A 23,704-nucleotide genomic window follows, 5' to 3' on the forward strand; every position below is an offset into this window, starting at 1 on the left:
TCATGATGAATCAATGCCTTCAGGAGACAAGGAAGGAAATGGAGGGTGAATTTTAAGGAAATGTTATAGACATACCAAGGTAAATGACTCCACTGTAGGTTAACTTGTATGGACACTCAGATCTAAAATATAAATGAGATGTCTACATTACTTTGTACATTAACAAATCCAATAATAGCAATGGCTCAATGAGTTTATTCAGAGAGCAGTTGAGGTGCACTGACCAAGAATGACCCAGCTTTGATCCCCAATCTGTGCTGACTTAGCTTGGGCAGCAGATGTTATGTAATTGGCCTCGATGCCCTGGTTTATGGAATGAGGTTGAAGGGGGGAAAAAAAAAATCACCCAATGTTCCTGTTCCTGTTCCTGATTGCTATCTAGGAATCCTTGCAAAAAGTAGAAGTGTGTGGACATGGAAGATCTCTAAATCAAAAATAAAAGACACATCTACAAAAACATCAAATGAAATGATGGTGTGCATTGAGAAAAATGAAGCATTTTTGCTTCTGGTATACATTTCTTTCTTTCTTTCTGTCACAATACATGCAGGGTTTAAAAAAGGTTCAATCGCAGAAAATAATCCAATTTGCCTTGATCCACAGTACTGCAGAATAGACTTTTGTTTGGTCAGGTATCTAAGGGAGGGACCAGGGCATTCAATTCAAATACAAGCACCTTATGGGTTTTGTTTGTATATATGTTTGATTGGCAATAGTTTGAGATACATGTTTAAATTACCTTTGTCCCAGTGATTTTTTTTTTTGCTTTGTTCAAATTGGGTAGCCTATCTTCAATTATTAGATAGATAAATCAAAAAAACTCTGGTCAGCAACAAATCGTCACGTAAAGGTTAATATTCAAGAATGTGAAGCCAACTTCCGTTTACAATGGAGCTTAGTGAAGCAAATGCAACTATTTTGGATTTCCTATCTTCCTTGGAGGGTAGTTAATCATGCAACTACTAAAATCCACAAAGTGTCATTGCTTCTGTTCACTTATCTACTGTTTAACAACCTGTTTCTCAGTTTATAGCCCAAACCACAATCTAGAGAAATGTTTATTCTATTGCCTTAGAAAACGAGGGTTCACATGAGAGTGATCTGGGATGCTGAACTCGAGAACATTATCTAGAGTAAAAATCTAAAAACGTTAATAGGTCTATTATTTTTCCATATACAGAATGGAGGAGTATGTTGAACAAAGAGTACTCCCCCATACTTTCCTTCTCCTTTAAGCAATTTCTCTGCTATCTGAACAAATTGTTACAAAACCACCAATGCATATGAATTATTTCCTTTGCAGTCGAAAACTGTTATAATAATCCTGGGGACTGGGCTGTGAGAAGGTAGAGAAGGGGGAAGTTGAGTTTAGAAGGGGAGAGGGGCTGGAAAAAGTTGAAAACAGTGTTATCTGGTGCTTTAAGTAGGTTTTTATTTTGTACAATACCCTTGTTGTTTGCATTTGCTTTTAATAAAAACAAGCTACAGACAAGCTTTTTTAAAATTGATCACCTGAAAATTTAGCTGAACGTTATGATCTTGACTATTTCTATGCCCGTCTTTAAATCCTGCGACTTCAAGAGCTACCTCAGATTCAAGGTTGTGACCCAGGCGGTCTATGTCCTTTCTTGTCCTATCCTGTGGATGAAAGGAGGGGAAGAAGAGAAAAAACAAGTCAGTCTAATAATTTGAGGTTAGGATCAGATCAGCCATGATCTTATTAAATGGCGGAGCAGGCTCGAAGGGCCGATTGGCCTACTCTTGCTCCTATTTCTTATTAATAACTTAATGTAATTGTATTCTAAATAAGTAAGTAGTCGGCATTAGACTGATAATGCAGTATTATTTTAAAATTCTTCATTTTGGTCCTGGAAAAATATTTTGAATTAGAGAGCATGCCAATAAACAAAATTGCTTCTAAGGAGATTGCACAATATTGCACTTCATAAATTTGAAAAATGGCTTTCCATGATTAAATTTAATTAGAATTTGCAATTCGAAAACAAAGAAACTACACCATTTTGAGTTCTATGGAAATTCTAAGCAGAGTAGAAATGGGCAAGTGTAAAATACCTACTTCAGTCATGAGAATGATCTTATCAGTCACAAACTAGTTGTATAGCTGATCCTCATTAAGGAAATATTGTACATTTGCCCAATTCATATTCTACTTATAACTTATAGAAAAAAAGCATTAACTTTTCTTGGCTTGATTTTCTAAAATTTAACCTGGTTTACAATGTCATGACAACATAAAATATCAGTTTATGATATACTAGTCGATCTCTCACAACATTGCCCACAAGCAAAACTTTACGGGTTTAATACTCAGGCTTGAAGCATCGTCAGCTTAGCTTCTTCCATTAATTGCCCCTCTCCCCCTGGATTTCACTGTACAGGCTGTGCTGACATTGGTAGAGAGTTTGAACTACTGATAGTTCTGCCAGATGGATTTGTTTCCCCTAATCCAGTGGCTGTTTTTTTTAAAAAAAGATAGAAACAGAAAGAGATGACAGCCAGAGCTTGGACTCACAAGCACTGGTTTGCTTGCACACACTCTGGGTTAGACACAGCTGGTTCCTAGTTCAACATATAGGGTAAGGGTACTGTAGACCAAGATTGAAGAGCAGGCTGCTATTGAGCCTCAGATTGAGGTCCGAGTAGGGTGGAGCAGAAAGATGGGTCAAGACAAGGCTGGGCCCCAGGACAATGTGTGGGAGCAGGGGGAAAACCCTTCACTCAAGACCACGTGTTTGAAGGGTTTTAATTTAACAGTATGTAGTTAATATTATTTTAATGTCTCTTAAGTTTATAATAATGTCACTATTTCAACCAGATTTATATCTTAACGGCCTCAAATTTGCTGAAGCCGGTCAAGGAATGGCACCAGTCATTAGTTAGACTTGCCCTTGCCCATTTAATTTCCATAAGATTTTGCACTGCAAGTTGCTGGAAACAGTGCGGCGCCCTCTACAGGGCATGCAACTGAGTAGCTCCTTAACCAATCAGATTGAAATATTGATAAATGAACAGCGCAAGTACTGAACCAGGAAGTGTAAGTTAGAATAGTGAATTCAATGTCAAATCAGGAACAGAAAGAGAAGTAACGTGAGGGAAAGAAAGATTGGATTAAGAGAGAGGAAAAAAAAGAGACAAATTTTTAAAAATGTAATTTAGTTTTTTTTAAATCTCCAACAATTAAAACTTGAAGGAATGAGACTCCACACTTATAATAGTTAATTTTCAGTGCCAGAGAGGTTCTTTGGCAGTAATTAATACTTGCCACGCCATTAAAAAAGGTACTTAGACCGAAATGGGCAAGCCCTAACTTTCTGTGGCGAATTTAGTTCAAATCTACCGTGCTCAAATCCACCGTGCAAGTACAGGAACTTCATGCCATTCAATGTATTTGAATGGTGAGTCAGTTAGCGAGATGCCGTTTTCACAACACGAATGGCGGAGCGACGCATCTCTGACAGCAACTTCTGGATTTTTGTGTTTAACTGTGCATCTGCCCTCACCTAAAGTTGGTGTGCAGTTTGCGCATAAATAACAGTGCATTAGCCTCACTGTTATTTTGACAGCAAATTCTGGGCCAATATCATAGTTACTACCCACACTCTTTTTTTTGTTTCCTTGCTCACTTATATAAAATCTTCCAGTTATGTATCTCATTTAGCTTCACGCAGAAAGGCTGGGATTGTTCTCCTTGGAACAGAGAAGGTTGAGAGGAGAGATCATTAACCCAGAAAAAGATGATCTCCAGAAACAAAGAGCGCAGGATTGGGCATCAGCCACTGCCAGACTTGGAAGACTATGTCTCCAAGACACATTGCCTCCCAGCCACTGTGAGCGTATGTGGTGCCCACCTTGCCCCCAGCTGCTCCTTCAAGTAACCCTCGTCATGTGGCAACTCATGTAATGAGTTTTACATGTAAATCATGCTGCCACTGTTGGGCAGTTCTTTCTGGCATCATCACAAAAAAGCTCACTCACAACTCAAGATGTCTTTGATGTCCTTGCATTGGATCTCTTCACTTCAAAAGGACCAAATGAAACTTTCCAGGTTATGCTCAAGGTTCACCTCATCTGGATCTCATGAAATAGATGGTCTCTCAGTAACGTGGAGAAATAAGTTCTTTGCCTCTTATCCTCAAATAGTGACAACGCCTTTATGACATGGGTTAAAGTCTGTTCGAAGGGCTCGTGAAGGTCAGTTATTTCCATTTTCCATATGGAGGCAGAAAGGTCTTCAACGGGTGTTAACCCAATGATCAGTGAGTTCATCAGGGGCACTTTACTCCTTCATTACCTTTATTAAAAGCATCCTTCAGCCATGAATTCTTTTTTTTTAAAATGACATTTTTTGTTCTTGAAAAAACATTTCCTTGGAGACCACCAATTCAGTTGGAAGAGTTTGGTCTCTTGTCATTGACTCCACCCATTGTGCAAAAATTGTGCTGAAATATAATCCAAAATTTCTTCCTTATTTCACCTGTTATCATTCATCAGGTGTGTGAGGAGTATATGAATTTTACTTTCAAGGCCCGTAGATGTGTCTGCAGCTACCCTGACTGCACCAGATTGTTTATATTATATACACCTTATCATGACTGTACAGAAGCTCTCTGGCTAGTATAATGAATGCATCATCAATTGTCATTCTTTGGCAAACCACTATGCTGTATCCAAATCATAGCTAGAATTGCCTCACCTATTGCAGTAGGGTTTGCCTTTCCACCTAACAAAATCTGTAGGGCAAAAATAGCTCATCCAGCAACTATAGCTGGATCGCACAGGTGAGACAGTGATTTTTTTTTAAATTAAGTCTTTGGTGATTTCTATTAATAATTTGTCTTCCTGTAGACTTTTGCCATGTTTACATATGTTTTCTAATAACCACATTTCTTTCTTAACTTTCATCCTGTTGGGTAGCGCTTTGCCAGTCAACCATCTGTCCGTGTATGGAAATATTACAACACGGTTTGCGATCCAAAGATGGTGACACACGCCAGGAAACTGGTAGTACAATAAAAGAATTGCCCGATGGTCAGCAGAAAATGAATTATATGGAAGGAAACACTATCTACCAGACAACCTAGCCCAAGAGTCCTGAAGATATTACTAATTTTCAACAGTTCACATACACACAAAACAAACCTGCCTGTACCTATATGGAAGACCAGATTTTGGATGACAGGAGATACAGATTACGGTTTTCAATCATTTCCCATAAAATATATACAGAAAATTTGATATGAGTGCAGCTGAAAATACACTGTAGTATGGCTCAAATCATATGATTTGATTTTCTGTTGAAGCCCTATTATGTCAAAGCATATGTAAATTGGAACCACATTCCAAAGTAAGGTTTGTAAACTATACTTGCAGTTGTTGGGACATAATCAAGAGGCTATGAGGCAGTCAAGAGAGGCAGCTACGATTTTTTTTTGCACCTCAACTTTATTTTAATTCCACTACAATTTATAATAGTGAGAAAGCAAAGTCAGAGCTATACTTTCTGCCTCCAAATTTGATTGGTATGACCTCACTAAGCAATAAATGGGAGTTGGATCATTCAAATTGTTTTGTTTACTCCCATTTAGTACTACAAAACCACATATTAATGATTTGCCTCAGACATACTTGGGCCACTGCTTTCACACAAGTTTAAATTCAATCTAACTTAGACATCATATTTACATTTTTTGCACGTGCACAAACAAATGTGGGTTTTTTTGGAGTAGTTACCTTTTTATACTTTAGTTTCCCCCCCCCCCCCCATTACCATTTCCTCCTGTACCATGCACTTTCATAGAATCATAGAAGGTTACAGCACGGAAGGAGGCCAGTCGACCCATCAAGTCCACGCCGGCTCTATGCATGAGCAATCCAGATAGTCCCACTGCCCCGCTCTATCCCCGTAGCCCTGCACATTTATTCGTTTCAAGTACTTATCCAGTTCCTTTTTGAATCTGCTTCCACCACTCCCTCGGTCAGAGCATTCCAGATCCTAACCACTCGCTGTGTAAAAAAGTTTTTCCTCATATCACCTTTGGATCTTTTGCCAATCACCTTAAATCTATGCCCTCTGGTTCTTGACCCTTCCGCCAATGGGAACAGTTTCTCTCTATCCACTCTGTCTAGACACTTCATGATTTTGAACACCTCTATTAAGTCTCCACTCAACCTTCTCTGTTCCAAGGAGAACAATCCCAGCCTTTCTGCAGCTAAGTAGGCAATCAGCTGTCAGCAGGAGGCACAGGATAGTTCACTTGGGAAGATCAACCACAGAGACTCACCTGGCCTCCATTCAACACCTCTCTGCAACAGTGCAGCTAAGATCAGGACCCAGCGTGGTGGATCTAAAGCCACTTTTATACTAGGGCTCATTTAAATTCTGGGACTATGAAATCCATGAGCTGACTCCTGGCGTTTACAATGATACACAAGAAAACTGGTCCAGGATTCTGCCAGATTTATCAGCATAGACAGCTGGCTGACAGCAGTCTTTTTTTTAGGCCCCCTTTTATAAGAAGGGGGCGTTAGGGTGTGCAGTGAATCAATAAAACCAAAATAAGTGTCAAATTATAATTTTATTACATCGATCCAGGATACACTCCAGTCCCTGCGGTGCCCACCGGTCGCGGAAAGCCTCAAGCGTACCGGCAGACACCGCATGCTCCCTCTCCAGGGCCACCCGAGTGCAGAGAATGCCGCAGAAGAGAGGCACTGACAGCAGTCTCATGTAATTAGAACTGAACGAGCACCAGTGCAAGAGCACTTTAAGTTGCAGTTTTAAAATGATCAATGTGACAGAATGTCAGTGCTGGGGAATGCAACACTTTTCCTTTTGTCCTCATCAAGCACTCCCCGGACAGCTTTCGTGACCAAACAATTACAATGGGATAAAGAGGATAAGTACCCACCAAGTCGTTTCAACAGTGGTCCTCACTCATCCTGAACCTCTGAACAGCACTCCCTATTGCACCAACATGATCTTTCTACTGCTGGAGGTTTTCCCGTAGAAAATGGAAAGCCAAGGAGGCATGGAGAATTGACTGTGAGCCAGCACAGGAACATGAGTAGGCCATTGAGCCCCTCGAGTGCATTCTGCCATTCAATGAGATCATGGCTGATCTGAATCCTAACTCTATTTACTCACCTTGGCTCCATGTCCCTTAATACTCTTGGCTAGCAAAAATCTATTTTGATATCAGGTTTAAAATTATTAATTGAGCTAACATCTACTACTTTTTGTGGGAGTGTTCCACACTTCTACTGCCCTTTGCATGAAGAAGTGTTTCCTAACTTCTCTCCTGAATGGCCTGGCTTTGAATTTAAGGTTATGTCCCCTTGTCCTAGACTCCCCCACCAGCAGAAAAAGTTCTCTCTATCTCCCCTATCAATTCCTTTCAAAATCCTGAAAACCTCAATCAAATCGTCCCTTAACCTTCTAAACAAGCCTAGTTTATGTAATCTCTCCCCATAATTTAACCCTTGGAGCCCTGGTAACATTCTGATAAATCTTAATTGCATTCCTTCCAAGGCCAACATATCCTTTCTAAGATGCAGTGCCCAGAACTGTACACAAGTACTCCAGATATGGTCTAACCAGGGCTTTGTATAGCAGGAGCAAAATTTCCTCCCTCTAGATATAAAGGCAGACATTCCATTAGTCTTTTTGATTTTTTTTTAACCTGACCACTACATTTTGGTGATGTGTGTACATGGACCTCTAAATCTCTTTTGGACCTCCACTGTTCCTAGCTTTTCACCATTTAAAAAATATTTGGATCTATGCTTTTTTGGTCCAAAATGGATGACTTCACACTTACCTGCATTGCTATCCATCTGCCACAGTTTTGCCCACTCACTTAATCTATCAATGCCCCTTTGTGATTTCATGCTCCCATCTACATTACTTACTATGCCACCAATCTTTGTGTCATCGGCAACTTGGATATATGGCTCTCTATTGTGTTATCTAAGTCATTAATAAATATAGTGAATAGTTGATCCTTGTGGGACACCACTAGTCACTTCCTTCCAATTCGAGTGCACACCCATTATCCCTACTCTCTGTCTTCTACTGCCTAACTAGGTCAATAATTTGCCTTCAATTCCATGAGCTTTAATTTTAGCATAGGTTGATTCAGAGTTTCAATGGAGGAGAGTAGTGGCCTCGGTGATTTGTAGTGCACACCAGCGGATCAAGTATATCGGGGAGATACATCAGCGGGAAGCGTCATTGGAAATAGTGGAGAAGAATCCAGAGCAAGATGGGAACCAGAAGAAACAGATCAGAGCTAGGTCAGCGTAGAGTAAAAACTTCCCAGCAGAGGAGCAGAAAACTGACAATGCAGCAGCAAGTCAGATATTAGAATCGAAACAACCCAGCAGAGAATACCATCTCTGTAGAAAACAGCATTGGGGGGGCACTGTAAGGTTCAGAAGCAGCGGAGAAATGGACTTTGGCCCAGGGGAAGGTGGACTTCTGTTCAGGACCCACACAGCAGCAACATAAAGCTGAGAAACCAGCAGTACAATTAGAAGCTCAGCAGGTAACAGCAGCAGGGAATGGGCTACAGGCTAGAAAAAGTTACCGTAAAACGTGAAGCAACTGAGAAGCAGATTAGAGTCACAGCAGCCGAGCCTTACAGTGTAGTCCAATAGAGCAGCATAGTTCTGATGGCCGAGAAATCCAGGAGTACGGGAAATCAAATTTCAGCAGAGTCCCAGCCGTTGAAAAAAGCAGTGAAAACACAGAACACACAGTCAGGGGGTGGACAATGTGCTCTGCACAGGTGACTTTAAACTTGTAGTGTGAACCTGAACTTGTAGTTTGAGCTAATATGCACCCACTATTACAGCCAGAGGAACTTAAGCAGTGGAAGAGAGGAGATTGGGGTAGAAAGCACAAAGGATGGCAACGAATGATCAAGGATTGAATTGCAGAGGAGGGGAGGTCAGTAAGCAGTAAGCTGCCATTCCAGAGGCCATCTTGCATATCTTAGCTCCAATTGAACCAGTGGGTTTTTATGAAAATCCAACAACTTCCCGGTCACTGTTACTAGCTTTTTATTTCCAGATTTTTAAAATCTGTATTCAAATTCTCCAACTCCCATGGTGAAATTTGAACTCACATTCACTGGATTATTAGTCCAAGCCTCTGGATTACTAATCCAGTAACATGACACTCCGACACTGCCTTGGTATGCTTACAAAAGTAGGGCATCCAAAACTGCACACAATTTTCTAACTGCAGCCTAAGCAATAACTTCTGTAGGTTTAGCATCACCTTTTTGCTTTTGTACTCTATACCCCCATTTATAAAACCTAGTATGCTATATCTTACACATTCATTTACATAAAAGGTGCATTTTAATTAAATTAGAAATTCAATTAATGTGGGCAGTTAATTGGGATCGTCTTTCAAGACATTTTCTTTGAAAGTGGAACATGTTTCCTACCTTCTCACTCCTGGAAACCAACCACAGGAGTAAGCGGTTGCTATAGCAACCAGTGGCTTTTATGATTGTTTCAATTGATGCTGTGCAAACTCTTTTGTGAAGGCACTTTTTTTTTTAGTTGGTTCAGATTTACTTGTAAACGGTTTGTCTCCTTTCTGATACTCGGAGTGGGTCGTTAAAATGAATGATTATCTTTTTTTAAAAAAAAAGTTACTTAAAAAGATGACAGTTACTCTAACAACCGAATATAGAAAAAAACTTTAAAGTTTTTTAAAAATATATAGTTTTCAAGATAACTTATTATTTTGTAAAATACGGGTTTTGTTATTTAGGGGTAGGATGTAGTTAACTATTCACGTGGAATTGAATTCAGATTGCCTTGGTTTTATATCATTTTACCTTGAAGTCAGAGGCAGCCCAACTCCATCGACGCATAGGCAACTCTGAAGACATGCTGGTGAGAGCGAGCGATGAGACTTTGCCGTGTATTCTCCAGGGTGAGTTTAGTACTGTTTTTTCTTTCCCCCCCCCCACTTTTTTTTTTAAAAAAATCCCTCGCTATTTCCCAGGGAGCTTTAAAAGCCCCCTTTTTTTTTCAACCTGACACCCAGCTCGCTGCTGTCACACGCACAACAGGCTGCGTCGCATTGTGACATCAGGAGCACTGAAGAGAGAAAGGCCCAGGAGCCAAGGAGAGGGACAACAACAACAAAAATAACCAAAGCTCTTTAAACACACACAGCCAGCAGCTTCACCTGACAGGCCACCGTGGCTAATACCGAGCACTGATATCCACATACACGCATCCTCATTAAACGATCCGTAAAACCGAATAGTAAGACAAACCTCTAAAGCTCCTTCACAGGTACAACTTCTCGCTGCTCAGGTAGAGACAACACAAGTTGAGTAAAGGGACAGACGGTCTGGAACCTCACGTCCGCCAATGGAAATCTTCCTTTCACACAGTGTTGGGGAGGAGGGGGGGGGTGGTGTGTGTAAAAGAACCAATCAAAATATACACTTGCTGCTGTTGCCAAGCCGTTCTAACCAATCATAATCCACGAACGGAAATTTTATTCTCTTCGATGGAGGGGGAAGAGAGAGAGGTTTTTTTTTGGGGGGGGGGGGGGTCGTACTTTTAAAACTTATCCAGCCAATTGCCGGAAGACGAGCTGCGATTTAATTTGCATAATAATTCAAATCCAACAATGCACAACAACCGTTAGCTCCGCCTACTGGGACACCGGTTGCCCAGTAACACCGCGTGCTTAACAACCGAGGGGGTGGGAAACAATATAGGTTAGAGGTCATTCATAGCGTCGCCCCTCGTTACAAGTCGTGCCCTGGTTCTGCTTTAAATGACCATCATTGATATCTTTTTTTTTTAAAAAAAACGAACTCAGACTTTAAATATTAGCAGTAATTAATTGAAGCATCTCTGCTGGAAAAACAAACTTTATTAACAATCAACAGCAACATGCATTTATAGAGCGCCTTTAACGTAGTAAAACATCCCAAGGCGCTTCACAGAAGCCATTATGAAATACTATCTGAGAGTCAACAACGTATAATAATTCGTATTGGAGCGTTAAAGTAAACGCGCGGGAAATAAATCCACAAATTATAGTGGGCTCAATCTATGAAATCAGCAGCACAAATGCAAGGGCTGGGTTGCAATAGCAGCAGAGGAGTGCAATGTAAAATTTATAGCGCTGCGTTTACTAGTGTGGGCCTCCTGTTGCAAATTCGCATCATTATCTTTTGTAACTTTCCGTCGAAAAGATTTTTTTTTGCAGAATGCAACTGTTTTATTTTACATCGGCATTTCCTGGATTTTAAAGGGGAGGTGTGGTGGTGGTGGTGGTGGGAGGCGGAAGTCTCGCGAGAGCAGGAGCGCGGCACTTTCAGCACCTGGCGCCAATTTCAAAATTCGGAGAATGCGCGTGGGTTTCTATCAGTGAGTGGAGCGGGCAACAAGAGGCTTCGAAAGGCGTCGCTCCAAAATAAATATTGGGTTTCCTGCCTCACCCTCAACAAAGCCCCTCCGTCATTGCCGAGTCTTCCCACCCCGTCTCCGGTCCAAGCGGCAGCCAAATAATAAGTCAAATAATAACACTGATACAAGTGTATCACAAACCATAATACATTGATGCAAGTGTATCAAATGCTGCAGCTTGTGTAGTTAGAGGAGACTGAATGAAAGGAAATCCACTTTTCTTGCCTCATTCTGTAGGACCAACGTGGGCCTCAGAGTAAGCTCTTGTACGTTTAGACATAAGAATAAGAACATTAGAAATAGGAGCAGGAGTAGGCCATACGGCCCCTCGAGCCTGCTCCTCCATTCAATCAGATCATGGCTGATCTTCAACCTCAACTCCACTTTCCCGCCCGATCTGCAGATCCCTTGATTTCCCCTAGAGTCCAAAAATCTATCTCAGCCTTGAATGTACTCAACGACTCAGCATCCACAGCCCTCAGGTACAGAATTCCAAAGATTCACAACTCTATGAGTGAAGAAATTTGTCCTTATCTCAGTCTTAAATAGCTGACCCCCTTATCCTGCGACTATGCCCCCCAGTTCTAGATTCTACAGCCAGGGAAAACAACCTCTCAGCATCTACCCTGTCAAGCCCCCTCAGAATCTTAAATATTTCAATGAGATCACCTCTCATTTTTCTGAACTCCAGAGAGTATAAGCCCATTCTACTCAACCTCTCCTCATAGGACAACCCTCTCATCCCAGGAATGAATCTAGTGAACCTTTGTTGCACTGCCTCGAAGGCAAGTATATCCTTCCTTAGATGAGACTAAAATTGCATGCAGTACTCCAGGTGAGGTCTCACCAAAGCCCTGTACAATTGTAGTAAGACTTCCTCACTCTTGTACTCCAATCCCTTTACAATAAAGGACAACGTGCCATTTGCTTTCCTAATTGCCTGCTGTACCTGCATGCTAACTTTTTGAGTTTCTTGTACCAGGACACCCAAGTCTCTCTGGACACCAACATTTTAATAGTTTCTCACCATTTAAAAAAAAACAATTCTGTTTTTCTGTTCTTCCCACCAAAGTGAATAACCTCATATTTACCCACATTATACTCCATCTGCCATCTTCTTGCCCACTCACTTAACCTGTCTATATCCCTTTGCAGACTCTTTGTGCCTTCCTCACAGCTTACTTTCCCACCTAGCTTTGTATCGTCAGCAAACTTGGATACATTACGCTCGGTCCCTTCGTCCAAGTCATTAAAATAGATTGTAAATAGCTGAGGCCCAAGCACAGATACTTGTGGCACCCCACTAGTTACAGCCTGCCAACCTGAAAATGATCATTTATCCCTACTCTCTGTTTTCTGTCCTTTAACCAATCCTCTATCCATGCTAATATGTTACCCCCCAACCTCATGAGCCCTTATCTTCACACTTATGCTTCACAGTGAGAGAGTAGGGCACAAGTGCTGTTGGACTTGGTGCCACAAGCAGCCAGGTAATAAATATCTGAGCTCCTTGGTATTATTTACCGCGTAACTTCTGTGATTAACGTGTGTTTAAAAATTAATTGCCAAAAACATGAACGTCTTAATTTGCAGAAGTTTGGTACCATGGGCTGATGCAAGATGAAGGCATCGTGGCTGCTTCTGGGAGATCACGAGTCACTTGCATTATTTTCTTCCTTTGGCCCAACACCACCTGTACGTAGAATGGAAGCTGTTCCGATTCACATGTGCTACATGGTTGGTGGCAAGGGCATTGATGGCTATGTTCATGCCATCGATGAGACTCTGCATTTTAGGGAAACTTGCCACCTGGTAAAAATGCTGCGCCCGCATGCGATTGCCTGCTATCCATGGGGGACAATGGCACAAGTGTTGGCCCTGGCAAACAAGACTTCAGTAACCTGCTCTATGCATTGGTGGACTAAAATCTGACCTGTATGACAAATTTCACCAGTAGTGGCTTGAAAGGACAATTGGTGTGTGACCTTTCGTCACAGCAGGCAGGCTAGATCTTGTATACAGACCAGGATTCAGTAGATAACAGAAGTAGGTGATAGCCTCCCTGGTGAAGTGGAAATGGCAAAGGTGGGTCTCTTCAGACATGGCCAAACAGATATGCCTAGGTGTGAGAATATAGTTCCTTGGACAAATGTGGGTGGATGCCACAAGTGCAAGCACACCTACCTTTCATCTATCTGCCTGAATCCCTCTCGATTCTCCAAATCCATGACAGCCCTTGGTGTAGCCAGTGAAATGCCCTTGCTGAACAGTGTGGTTTTAGCCAAGGTTGCCTGCTAGCGGCCACAATAAATGCAAGTCCTTCCTTTTCGTTAACAGTGCTGAGGCTGAAGGTGTATGCAAAATAAGTATTGCAAAAAATCAACAGCAAACAGAAAAAAATGATTGTACAAGCAATCGTGCAAACATGACAGTAGGATTGGCTCTCCTGTTTTAAGCCCAAGTGCGCATTTGCAGCGCAAAGCAGGAGAAAAAATGGACAGAAACCCATTAGGGGAGATTTTCCTGGATCTACATCCAGAGCAGGTTGGAGTACATGCTTGTAAAGAAACCCAACCAATTTTCCTTGGATGGAATGCAATTTGTTGCATCTCAAGGTGGTTTTAGTATTTAAATTGCATGCTCAACTCACTTGATTAGCTGTGACCAGCTTTCCTAAATTTCTTCTGGTCACAGGCCATATGCAGGCTGACTCCATATAAACTGGATGCTCACTGCTCTTATGTTGCATTTTAAATGCTGATTGCATTTAAAGTGACAGACCACAAGTTTTGAAACAAGTCATCTATTTGTTCCTGGCCTGTTGTGTTTGGGAAATTAGTTAACTATGGATGTGCTGTGTGCAGAAGTTTTGAGAAGACCTGAGGAGTTGTTGAAGCCCAACTGTCCTCTTCAGCACAATAAGGGTTCCCTTTGAGATCCTGTTATACCTGGTCTATTTGGATGAGAAGGAGGAAGATGAACAGGAAGCACTTTTGGATGCCAGGAAGACGAGACCAATTAGAGGAGTGCACCTACCTGCTTTTACCCTGAGGATGGTAGTCAAGTCAAAAGTGCCTTGACCTTTATCGTCTTAAGGCCTTTCCAGGGGCCACTGGTAATATAAGTAGCATTAGCCAGTCATTGGTGCATTAATACTTTCAACAAGTGACTGATTTCATGTTCCAAAGAGCCAACAACTACTTCAAGTTCCCCAGGGAGCAACATGCCTGAGTGTTAAGATTCTTCCGAATGGCAGGAGTCCCCAAAGTCCAAGGGTTCATAGCTGGCACCCACTGCAAGGGCTAATACTCCATAAATATGCTGCTTGTCTGTGACTACACTACATTGTGCAAATCAATGCCAAATTACCAGGAAGTGCTCATGATGCCTTCATTTTACATCAGTCTAATGTACTACTACCCTTTGCTGATCTCCTGAAAATGAACGGCTGGCTTCTTGGTGGCTTAAAGATAGCCACTACTGCCTTGGCTCGTGACTCTTCTGCGGCATCCCAACACATCAGGCGACCAAGACTTACAAGCCCACCCTACAGCATCACCATTCCTCCTCTTTGCAAAATTCTGATCCCAGCTTCTCAAATGGAACTCTGCAAATGCACCAACTACTGTGCCAAAATAATTTGTTTTCTGAAACGTGAAGTTTCTGTGTACCACATGTCTGTTACCACAATGTGTATCCTTCCATGTGTTGTGTGTTGTGCTCAACTATTCTTGTCCTTCTCAATTCAATCCCTGTGGCTGGAGCTTGTGGGATGACTGGCAGCTCTTGGGATCAAGGTGGCTCTCTATTGCTGTCAGCATAGCCCTGATGCATTCCAATGGTGCAGGGTGAACCTGGCCCTGTCTGCTTTTTGGATCATGAGAAATCATCAGGGTTGGGGTCTGACTGACTGGATGTGTTACCATTGGGAAAGACAGCAACATCATTCCATTGGCAGCTCTGGTTGATCCCTGCTGGAAGCCTCTATGCCATTGTTCCTGATGATCAGTGGATGAGCAGACCCTATTGCAGCCAAGATATGGTGGAAGCTTGTACCAATCTTTTGCCTCATTTTTCCAAGCTTGTCAGCTATCCTGCCCAAATGAGGATGTCACATTGCAGCCAGAGGCTGGCATGAAAGTAGTCTGAGCATTCAGGAGGGATTCAAATACTGGCATAATGGCCTCTGCTGTGAGGAGCTGCACTGCAGATGGCCCAGGGGCGTCCACTCATTCCAAAGCTGCCTTCATGCTTTCATTGTTGTGCATGAGCACCCCACACATGCTGGTTTTGGAATCGTACGCACTGGCTGCCTAGCACCACTGCTTGCGCTGCACAGGCACTGCATATACCTGTGTACAAATGGGCTGAGCTCACCCGGATTTGCATAATTTACCAGCCCTAAAGGCTGCATTATTGGATGCCAGCATTGTGCATCAGGCTCATTCCTGGAAGGTGGGTTGGCACTGGACGAGGAGAGAAATGGGGAATTTTGGGGCACCGGGTAAGAGAACCTTGGTGCCAGAGGGCCAGGAATTCTGGGGAGACAAAGAACAGAGGTGCCTGAATTTTTTTTTAATTGTTGTGGCAGCTTCTCTTTCAGTGGCCATTCCAAGTGGACACTACACACCTGGAGTACTGTTCAACCACTCAGGCCACATTATGGGGCGGCCAACTCTTTAAGTAAAACTCAGTGTCTGAAGCGCCTGGAAAACATCTTGTGATATACTGTGTATATGTAAAACATTCAGGATGTCATGTACCAGGAGTGACAGTTACTCATTTTGATTGTGTCAATTCACATTTTAAACTGTTATATCATCCGTGGGACCTGTGTATGGAACCCAGCCCAGACTAATGAGTTGAAAGTCTGCTCGTTCAGCAGTAAAGATCCTATATTAAGTAAATTTGGTAGTCTCAAATCCAGTTCTTAATAGGTGTGAATCCACAACATAAAATTGCCTTAAATTTGGCACTGATTAGCAGTAAATTGGCAATCTTATTAAGGAAATATGACCAGTGTAGGAAATGGAAATGTTACACAGTGCAGTAGAGTGAGCTCTTAGATTAGTTTTAAGGTATATTGTTGACATAGAGCACAGTGAGAGCAACCAAAACAGAAAAATCCTCTTTCATTATATCTGCAGTTATTACTGAATTTGTGCAATCATCTGTTTATGAACCCCTCCCTTCCTACCTTGCTACTTACAAACATATTTTTACCTCATCTGCAAAGCTTTCACTGTCACATAAAAACCTTATTTAGGAAGACAAGATGACAAGAGCGTTAGGCTTTCCCTAAGCTATTCTGAGTGCTATTCTGTAATCTGCTGATAGGAAGTGGAATTCTTTAGAATGGTAGAAGTTAATATTAACTTATCCTGCCCCAAACACAGCTCCTTGCTTTCATTGGGTACTCTACCGTCCAGCTGAGAAGTAAAGAAAATACCAAAACTACTGCAAATTAGATCATGATGTCATGCAACCCTGGAGCTCGAACTCATGTGTCACAAGTTGGAAATGAGTGACCATTTGAATTATTGGATTTCTATTTTCTTGTGGTTTTCAGGTCAAAAGACGTACTTGTCTTTTTGCTATACCTTGTTGCATGAAATTTTCATCTTTAGTAGTCCTGACGCAGTTTCGCACGCTGGAAATATCAGGAATTCAAACTTGTTTACTCCCCATGCACACAATTTTCCTTCCAGTAAAAATAATGGAGGGAAAGTTGTGGGGGTCATGCATCTGAATTCTTGATATACACTCCCAGTGCATAAAGCTTTGCATCAGGAACACCAAAGACTGAAAGTTTATTCTATTATGTTGTCCAAACATTTCACACAGCAAATTACTTTTTACTGTATAGTTACTGCTCTTATGTAGAGCAAATACATCAGCCATTTTTCACCAGTAATGTCCCACAAACAGCAGTAAGGTGAATGCCAGTTAATCTTTTTTAGCAGTATTTGTTGCACATAAATGTAGGCTATGACCCTGGGAGAACCGTCTGCTCTTCTTCAAGTAGCACTATGGGATCTTTAACATTCACCTGACCAGATAGATAGGCTTAACATCATCTGAGGAATGGCATCTCCAATGAGGCAGAGCCCCCTCAGTACTGCATTAGAATGACAGCCCAATTATGCACCCAAGTCGGGGTGAGGAGCTTGACTCCAGTCTTTTGACTCAGATGATGCTGCTACCAACTGAACCAAGTTGATTATCAGATCTACAAAAAGAAATTGTTAAAGCATTCTTTTACAAAGAAACTTACAGAAAATATCTTGAAATGCAGGATTTTTTTTTACTTATAAAATACTTATTAAAAAAAGCATTTGGACAGTTACATGGGTAAGATGGGTATAGAGGGATATGGGCCAAGTGCAGGCAATTGGGACTAGCTTAGTGGTATAAACTGGGTGACATGGACATGTTGGGCCGAAGGGCCTGTTTCCATGTTGTAAACTTCTATGATTCTATTGGTATTAACAGCTTACACAATTCTATATGCATATGGAAAATATAATTCTAATCAATATCTATTATCTCTAAACCATCATTTTCATTTACATAGGATACAGATTCCACCACCTTCACTCCAAATACTCCAGAATATAATTCAGCCTTCGGCTTGGTGATGCTCGATTCTGATGTGGTGCTACCACCTGACCTTCTTTTGACATCTGTTTTCAAAAGGTTTCTTTCAGCAAAACTTTCCACATCCCCTGCACTTTCTACATCCTCCACCTTTATATCCTCTTTGTTCAAGCCTGAAGCAACAGTACTGGATGATTTCCCAGAGCACAGCCCCATCAGGAAGTCACACAGAAACACGGTCCGTTGCCTCTTTTGTTCAAATATGTTTCTTTGAAAAGTGGTGTGTTCTTTTTCAAATGAAATCCCATAAGAAAATCTATTTTGGGAGGAGGAAGAAAATCACAATGCATAAGACATGTGTTTTTTACAATTATTAAATTGGGTATTATGCATGAATAAGCTCACTGACATCGAAAGCAGCAAAAATACAGCAGATAAATTTTGAATGTAAAATTTCTCTCATGGCTAATAGATAGCTACCCAAAGGTAAAAGTTCCTCACCCATCCAATAAATAGCTGAGCACATCAGGCGCTGAATAGGCCTTATGACACTAGACGATGCTGGAAGCACTACAGCACTTCAGACACTCGAGAGTGCATTAGAGGCTCTATTATGCCATTGGCCAATTCACCTCATCATCACTGTATGTTGAAGAACTTACTTTTACTAGAGAGAAGATAAAGCGAAGACATAAACGAAAAGGGAGAGTAGAGTAATGGTCAGAAATTATGCTTTAGACACTACATGTAAAGGGAAAACTAAAACATGTAAACTAATTAAATCAGGAGAGAAATAAGAAATGTGTAAGAAAAACAACATTAGAGCAGAAGGACAGGTTAGGGTGTGTGGCCCAAATAAGCGTTCTTTATACAAATGCACGGAATATAAGGAACAAATTGAATGAATTAGAGGCGCAAATTCAACTTGGAGGGTACGACATAGTAGCCATTACTGAGACATGGCTGCAAGACGGTCAGGACTGGGAACCGAATATACCAGGTTATAAGGCCTATAGGAAGGATAGAGAGACTGGTAGAGGGGGAGAGGGAGCCTTAGTGATTAAGGATGAAATTGCTTCAGTGACAACAGAGGATATAAAGAGAGGTAAGCAGGCAAGAGACTTTATGGGTAGAATTAAGAAATAGAAGAGGATTTAAGACTGTAGTGGGAATTGTGTATAGGCCCCCTGGTAGCAGCTATGAAGTGGCAGAACGTATAAATGCAGAGATTAGACAAGCATGTAGCAAAGGTAGAGTGGTTTTAATGGGGGATTTTAACCTCCGTATAGATTGGGATAAGAGAACGAGCTCATGTCAGAAAGGCAATAAATTTCTTGAGTGTGTTCAGGACAGCTTTCTGCAACAATATGTCCATGAACCAACAGACAGGGCAGGCCATATTAGTCAATAGATAATGAGTAATGAGCCAGATTTAGTTAATAGCCTAACGGTGCATGAACATTTATCAAATAGTGATCATAATATGATCGAGTTCAACATTTGAAAGGGAGAAACCCGTATCAGCTACTAAGATTCTGAATTTAGGTAAGGCCAACTTCAACGGCATGAGATAAAGACTGTCCACGGTAAACTGGGCAAATCTGTTAATGGGTAAAACGACAGAAGATCAGTGGGAGGTGTTTAAAAAAATAATTTAACGTGATACAGAACCAATTTATCCCCTTAGGGGAAGGGTTCTATTTGCCAAAAAAATACAGCCATGGACGACAAGAGAGACAACATAAAACTAAAAGAAAAAGCATACAAAAATGCAAAAAAAGCACAGATCCTGGCGACTGGGAGAGATACAAAGAACAGCAAAGGGTGACAAAACGGAGAGTAAGAGCTACAAAAAGGGAGTATGAAAAGAAACTTGCAAGGGATATCAATATCAACATCAACACAACAAATTTTTACAATTTTATATTAGGAAAAAGAAGGTGGCCAAGAGCAATGTGGGCCCCTTAAAAACTGATAATGGTGATATTGTAATTTTTTTTTTATTCGTTTGTGGGATGTGGGCGTCGCTGGCAAGGCCAGCATTTATTGCCCATCCCTAATTGCCTTTGAGAAGGTGGTGGTGAGCCGCCTTCTTGAACTGCTGCAGTCCGCGTGGTGAAGGTTCTCCCACAGTGCTGTTAGGAAAGGAGTTCCAGGATTTTGACCCAGCGATGATGAAGGAATGGTGATATATTTCCAAGTCGGGATGGTGTGTGACTTGGAGGGGAACGTGCAGGTGGTGTTGTTCCCATGTGCCTGCTGCTCTTGTCCTTCTAGGTGGTAGAGGTCGCGGGTTTGGGAGGTGCTGTCGAAGAAGCCTTGGCGAGTTGCTGCAGTGCATGCTGTGGATGGTACACACTGCAGCCACAGTGCGCCGGTGGTGAAGGGAGTGAATGTTTAGGGTGGTGGATGGGGTGCCAATCAAGCGGGCTGCTTTGTCCTGGATGGTGTCAAGCTTCTTGAGTGTTGGAACTGCACTCATCCAGGCAAGTGGAGAGTATTCCATCACACTCCTGACTTGTGCCTTGTAGATGGTGGAAAGGCTTTGGGCAGTCAGGAGGTGAGTCACTCGCCGCAGAATACCCAGCCTCTGACCTGCTCTTGTAGCCACAGTATTTATATGGCTGGTCCAGTTAAGTTTCTGGTCAATGGTGACCTCCAGGATGTTGATGGTGGGGGATTTGGCGATGGTAATGCCATTGAATGTCAAGGGGAGGTGGTTAGACTCTCTCTTGTTGGAGATGGTCATTGCCTGGCAATTGTCTGGCACGAATGTTACTTGCCACTTATCAGCCCAAGCCTGGATGTTGTCCAGGTCTTGCTGTATGCGGGCACGGACTGCTTCATTATCTGAGAGGTTGCGAATGGAACTGAATACTGTGCAATCATCAGCGAACATCCCCATTTCTGACCTTATGATGGAGGGAAGGTCATTGATGAAGCAGTTGAAGATGGTTGGGCCTAGGACACTGCCCTGAGGAACTCCTGCAGCAATGTCCTGGGGCTGAGAAGATTAACCTCCAACAACCACTACCATCTTCCTTTGTGCTAGGTATGACTCGAGCCACTGGAGAGTTATCCCCCTGATTCCCATTGACTTCAATTTTACTAGGGCTGCTTGGTGCTACACTCGGTCAAATGCTGCCTTGATGTCAAGGGCAGTCGCTCTCACCTCACCTCTGGAATTCAGCTCTTTTGTCCATGTTTAGACCAAGGCTGTAATGAGGTCTGGAGCTGAGTGGTCCTGGCGGAACTCAAAGTGAGCAGGTTATTGGTGAGTAAGAGCCGCTTGATAGCACTGTGGACGACACCTTATGAAATGACAATAAGGAAATGGCAGGCATGTTAAATAATTACTTTGCATCAGTATTTACAGTAGAGGAAGAGGATAGCGTGCCGGACAACCCAAGGAAACTAATTTTGAATCAGGCCGGGGACTCACCATAATTAACGTAAGCAAATTAACAATAATTTTAAAAATAATGGCACTAAAGAGTGACAAATCCCCAGGACCAGATGGTTTCCATCCCATCATTTTAAAGGAAGTAGGTGAGAACATTGTAGAATCCCTAACTATATAATCTTCTAAAGTTCTCCCGATTCAGGAACTGTTCCTTTAGATTGGAAAATTGCACATGTCACTCCGCTATTTAAGAAAGGTGAGAGAGGGAAACCAAGGAATTATAGACCAGTTAGCCCAACATCTGTTGTTGGGAAATTACTAGAGTCTATAATTAAGGATAGAGTGACTGAACACCTTGAAAATTTTCAGCTGATCAGAGAGAGCCAGCAAGGATTTGTGAAGGGTAGGTCATGCCTGACGAACCTGATTGAATTTTTTGAAGAGGTGACTAATGTAGTGGAGGTGGGAAAGTCGATGGATGTTATTTATATGGACTTCTAGAAGGCATTCGATAAAGTCCCTCATAAGAGATTGTTAGCTAAAGTTGAAGCTCATGGAATTGAGGGCAAATTATTGACCTGGTTAAGAAATTGGCTGAACGGCAGAAGACAGAGAGTAGGGATATTGGGCAGGTACTCGAATTGGCAGGATGTGACTAGTGGTGTCCCACAGGGATCTGTGTTGGGGCCTCAACTATTCACTGTATTTATTAACGACTTAGATGATGGGATAGAGAGCCACATATCCAAGTTTGCCGATGACACAAAGATAGGTAGCATTGTAAGCAGTGTAGTTGGAAGCATAAAATTACAGAGAGCTATTAAAAGATTAAGTGAATGGCCAAAGCTGTAGCAAATGGATTTCAATGTAGGCAAGTGTGAGGTCATCCACTTTGGACCTAAAAAGGATAGATCAGATACTTTTCTAAATGGTGAAAAGCTTGAAACAGTGGCTTAGGGTGTACATGGCTCCCAAAGAGACTTAGGGATCCATGTATATAGATCATTAAATATCATGGACAGGTACAGAAAATAATCAAAAAGGCTATTGGAATGCTGGCCTTTATATCTAGTGCCTACAACACAATGGGGTAAAAGTTATGCTACAGCTATACAAATCCCTGGTTAGACCACACCTGGAGTACTGTGTTCATTCTGGGCACCGCACCTTAGGAAGGATATATTGGCCTTGGAGAGAGTGCAGCGTAGATTTACTAGAATGATACCTGGACTCCAAGGGTTACATTATGAGGAGCGATTACACAAACTAGAGTTGTATTCCCTGGAATTTAGAAAATTAAGGGGTGATTTGATTGAAGCTTTCAAGATATTGAGGGGACCTGATGGGGTAGATAGAGAGAAACTATTTCCTCTGGTTGGGGAGTCTAGGACTAGGGGACATAGCCTAAAAATTAGAGCCAGGACTTTCAGGAGTGAAGTTAGGAAACACTTCTACACGCAAAGGGTGGTAGAAGTTTGGAACTCTCTTCCGCAAACTTCAGTTGATACTAGCTCAATTGTTAATTTTAAATCTGAGATTGATGGATTTTTGTTAACCAAGGGTATTAAGGAATATGGTGCTAAGGCGGGTTTTTTGGAATTAGGTCACAGATCAGCCGTGATCTCATTGAATGGCGGAATCAGAATCCAAAGAATAGAAATTTGAGCTTTATGCAAATTACAAGAAGGATGGATTTGTAAGGGTGATTCCAGGATCGACATTTCCAGCAGGGAGCTGCATTTACAGCAATAAACCTCTGATAAAGCAAGGTACGTGCATCTTTAACTGTAGATGCAGGTGTGAGTGTGCCAATGGGTGGCTGCAGAGTGTGTCTGGTGCAGCCTGAAATACTTCTGTAGCCCTCCTTTTCATCCTGCCAGTATAGGAGGTTTCCCACTGGGAAATCCATTGTCCTACAACTGTTGTTGGCAAAGAAAATGGCAGTACCACAACAATTGCCATAATGATTCCTGAGAACAGCAAAAAAAGGTTCAAAAATGCTCCGAGGATTGTTCAGAAACAGCTCTTGAAATCTATTTCCCAACGTATCTGTGCCTAACAACTCTGGACACCCACTTTCAATGGGTGAGAACATAAATTAATGTCACATAGTTTGCAATGCCAGGAAACTCCATCTAAATGACATCATGGGGACTTAAAATGTTAACATTAAGTTCTGATGCAAGTCGGAACAAGGAATAGACGTAATACACTAAATGTGCTGAGATTTAGCTT

General features: G+C 41.8%; 1 protein-coding gene across 3 annotated transcripts in view; it reads right to left on the reverse strand.

The window, feature by feature from the left end:
- tsga10 (testis specific, 10) overlaps window positions 1-23,704 on the reverse strand; it is a 130,923-nt gene that overhangs the window by 91,715 nt on the left and 15,504 nt on the right. For all 3 annotated transcript variants that reach the window (XM_067985835.1, XM_067985834.1, XM_067985832.1), the window contains exon 4: window positions 1,513-1,638. In XM_067985835.1, coding sequence (XP_067841936.1) covers window positions 1,513-1,638 — 126 coding nt within the window. The remainder of the gene's footprint in view (window positions 1-1,512; window positions 1,639-23,704) is intronic.

Source organism: Heptranchias perlo, chromosome 6 (genome assembly GCF_035084215.1).
Source record: "Heptranchias perlo isolate sHepPer1 chromosome 6, sHepPer1.hap1, whole genome shotgun sequence".
Lineage (NCBI taxonomy): Eukaryota > Metazoa > Chordata > Chondrichthyes > Hexanchiformes > Hexanchidae > Heptranchias > Heptranchias perlo.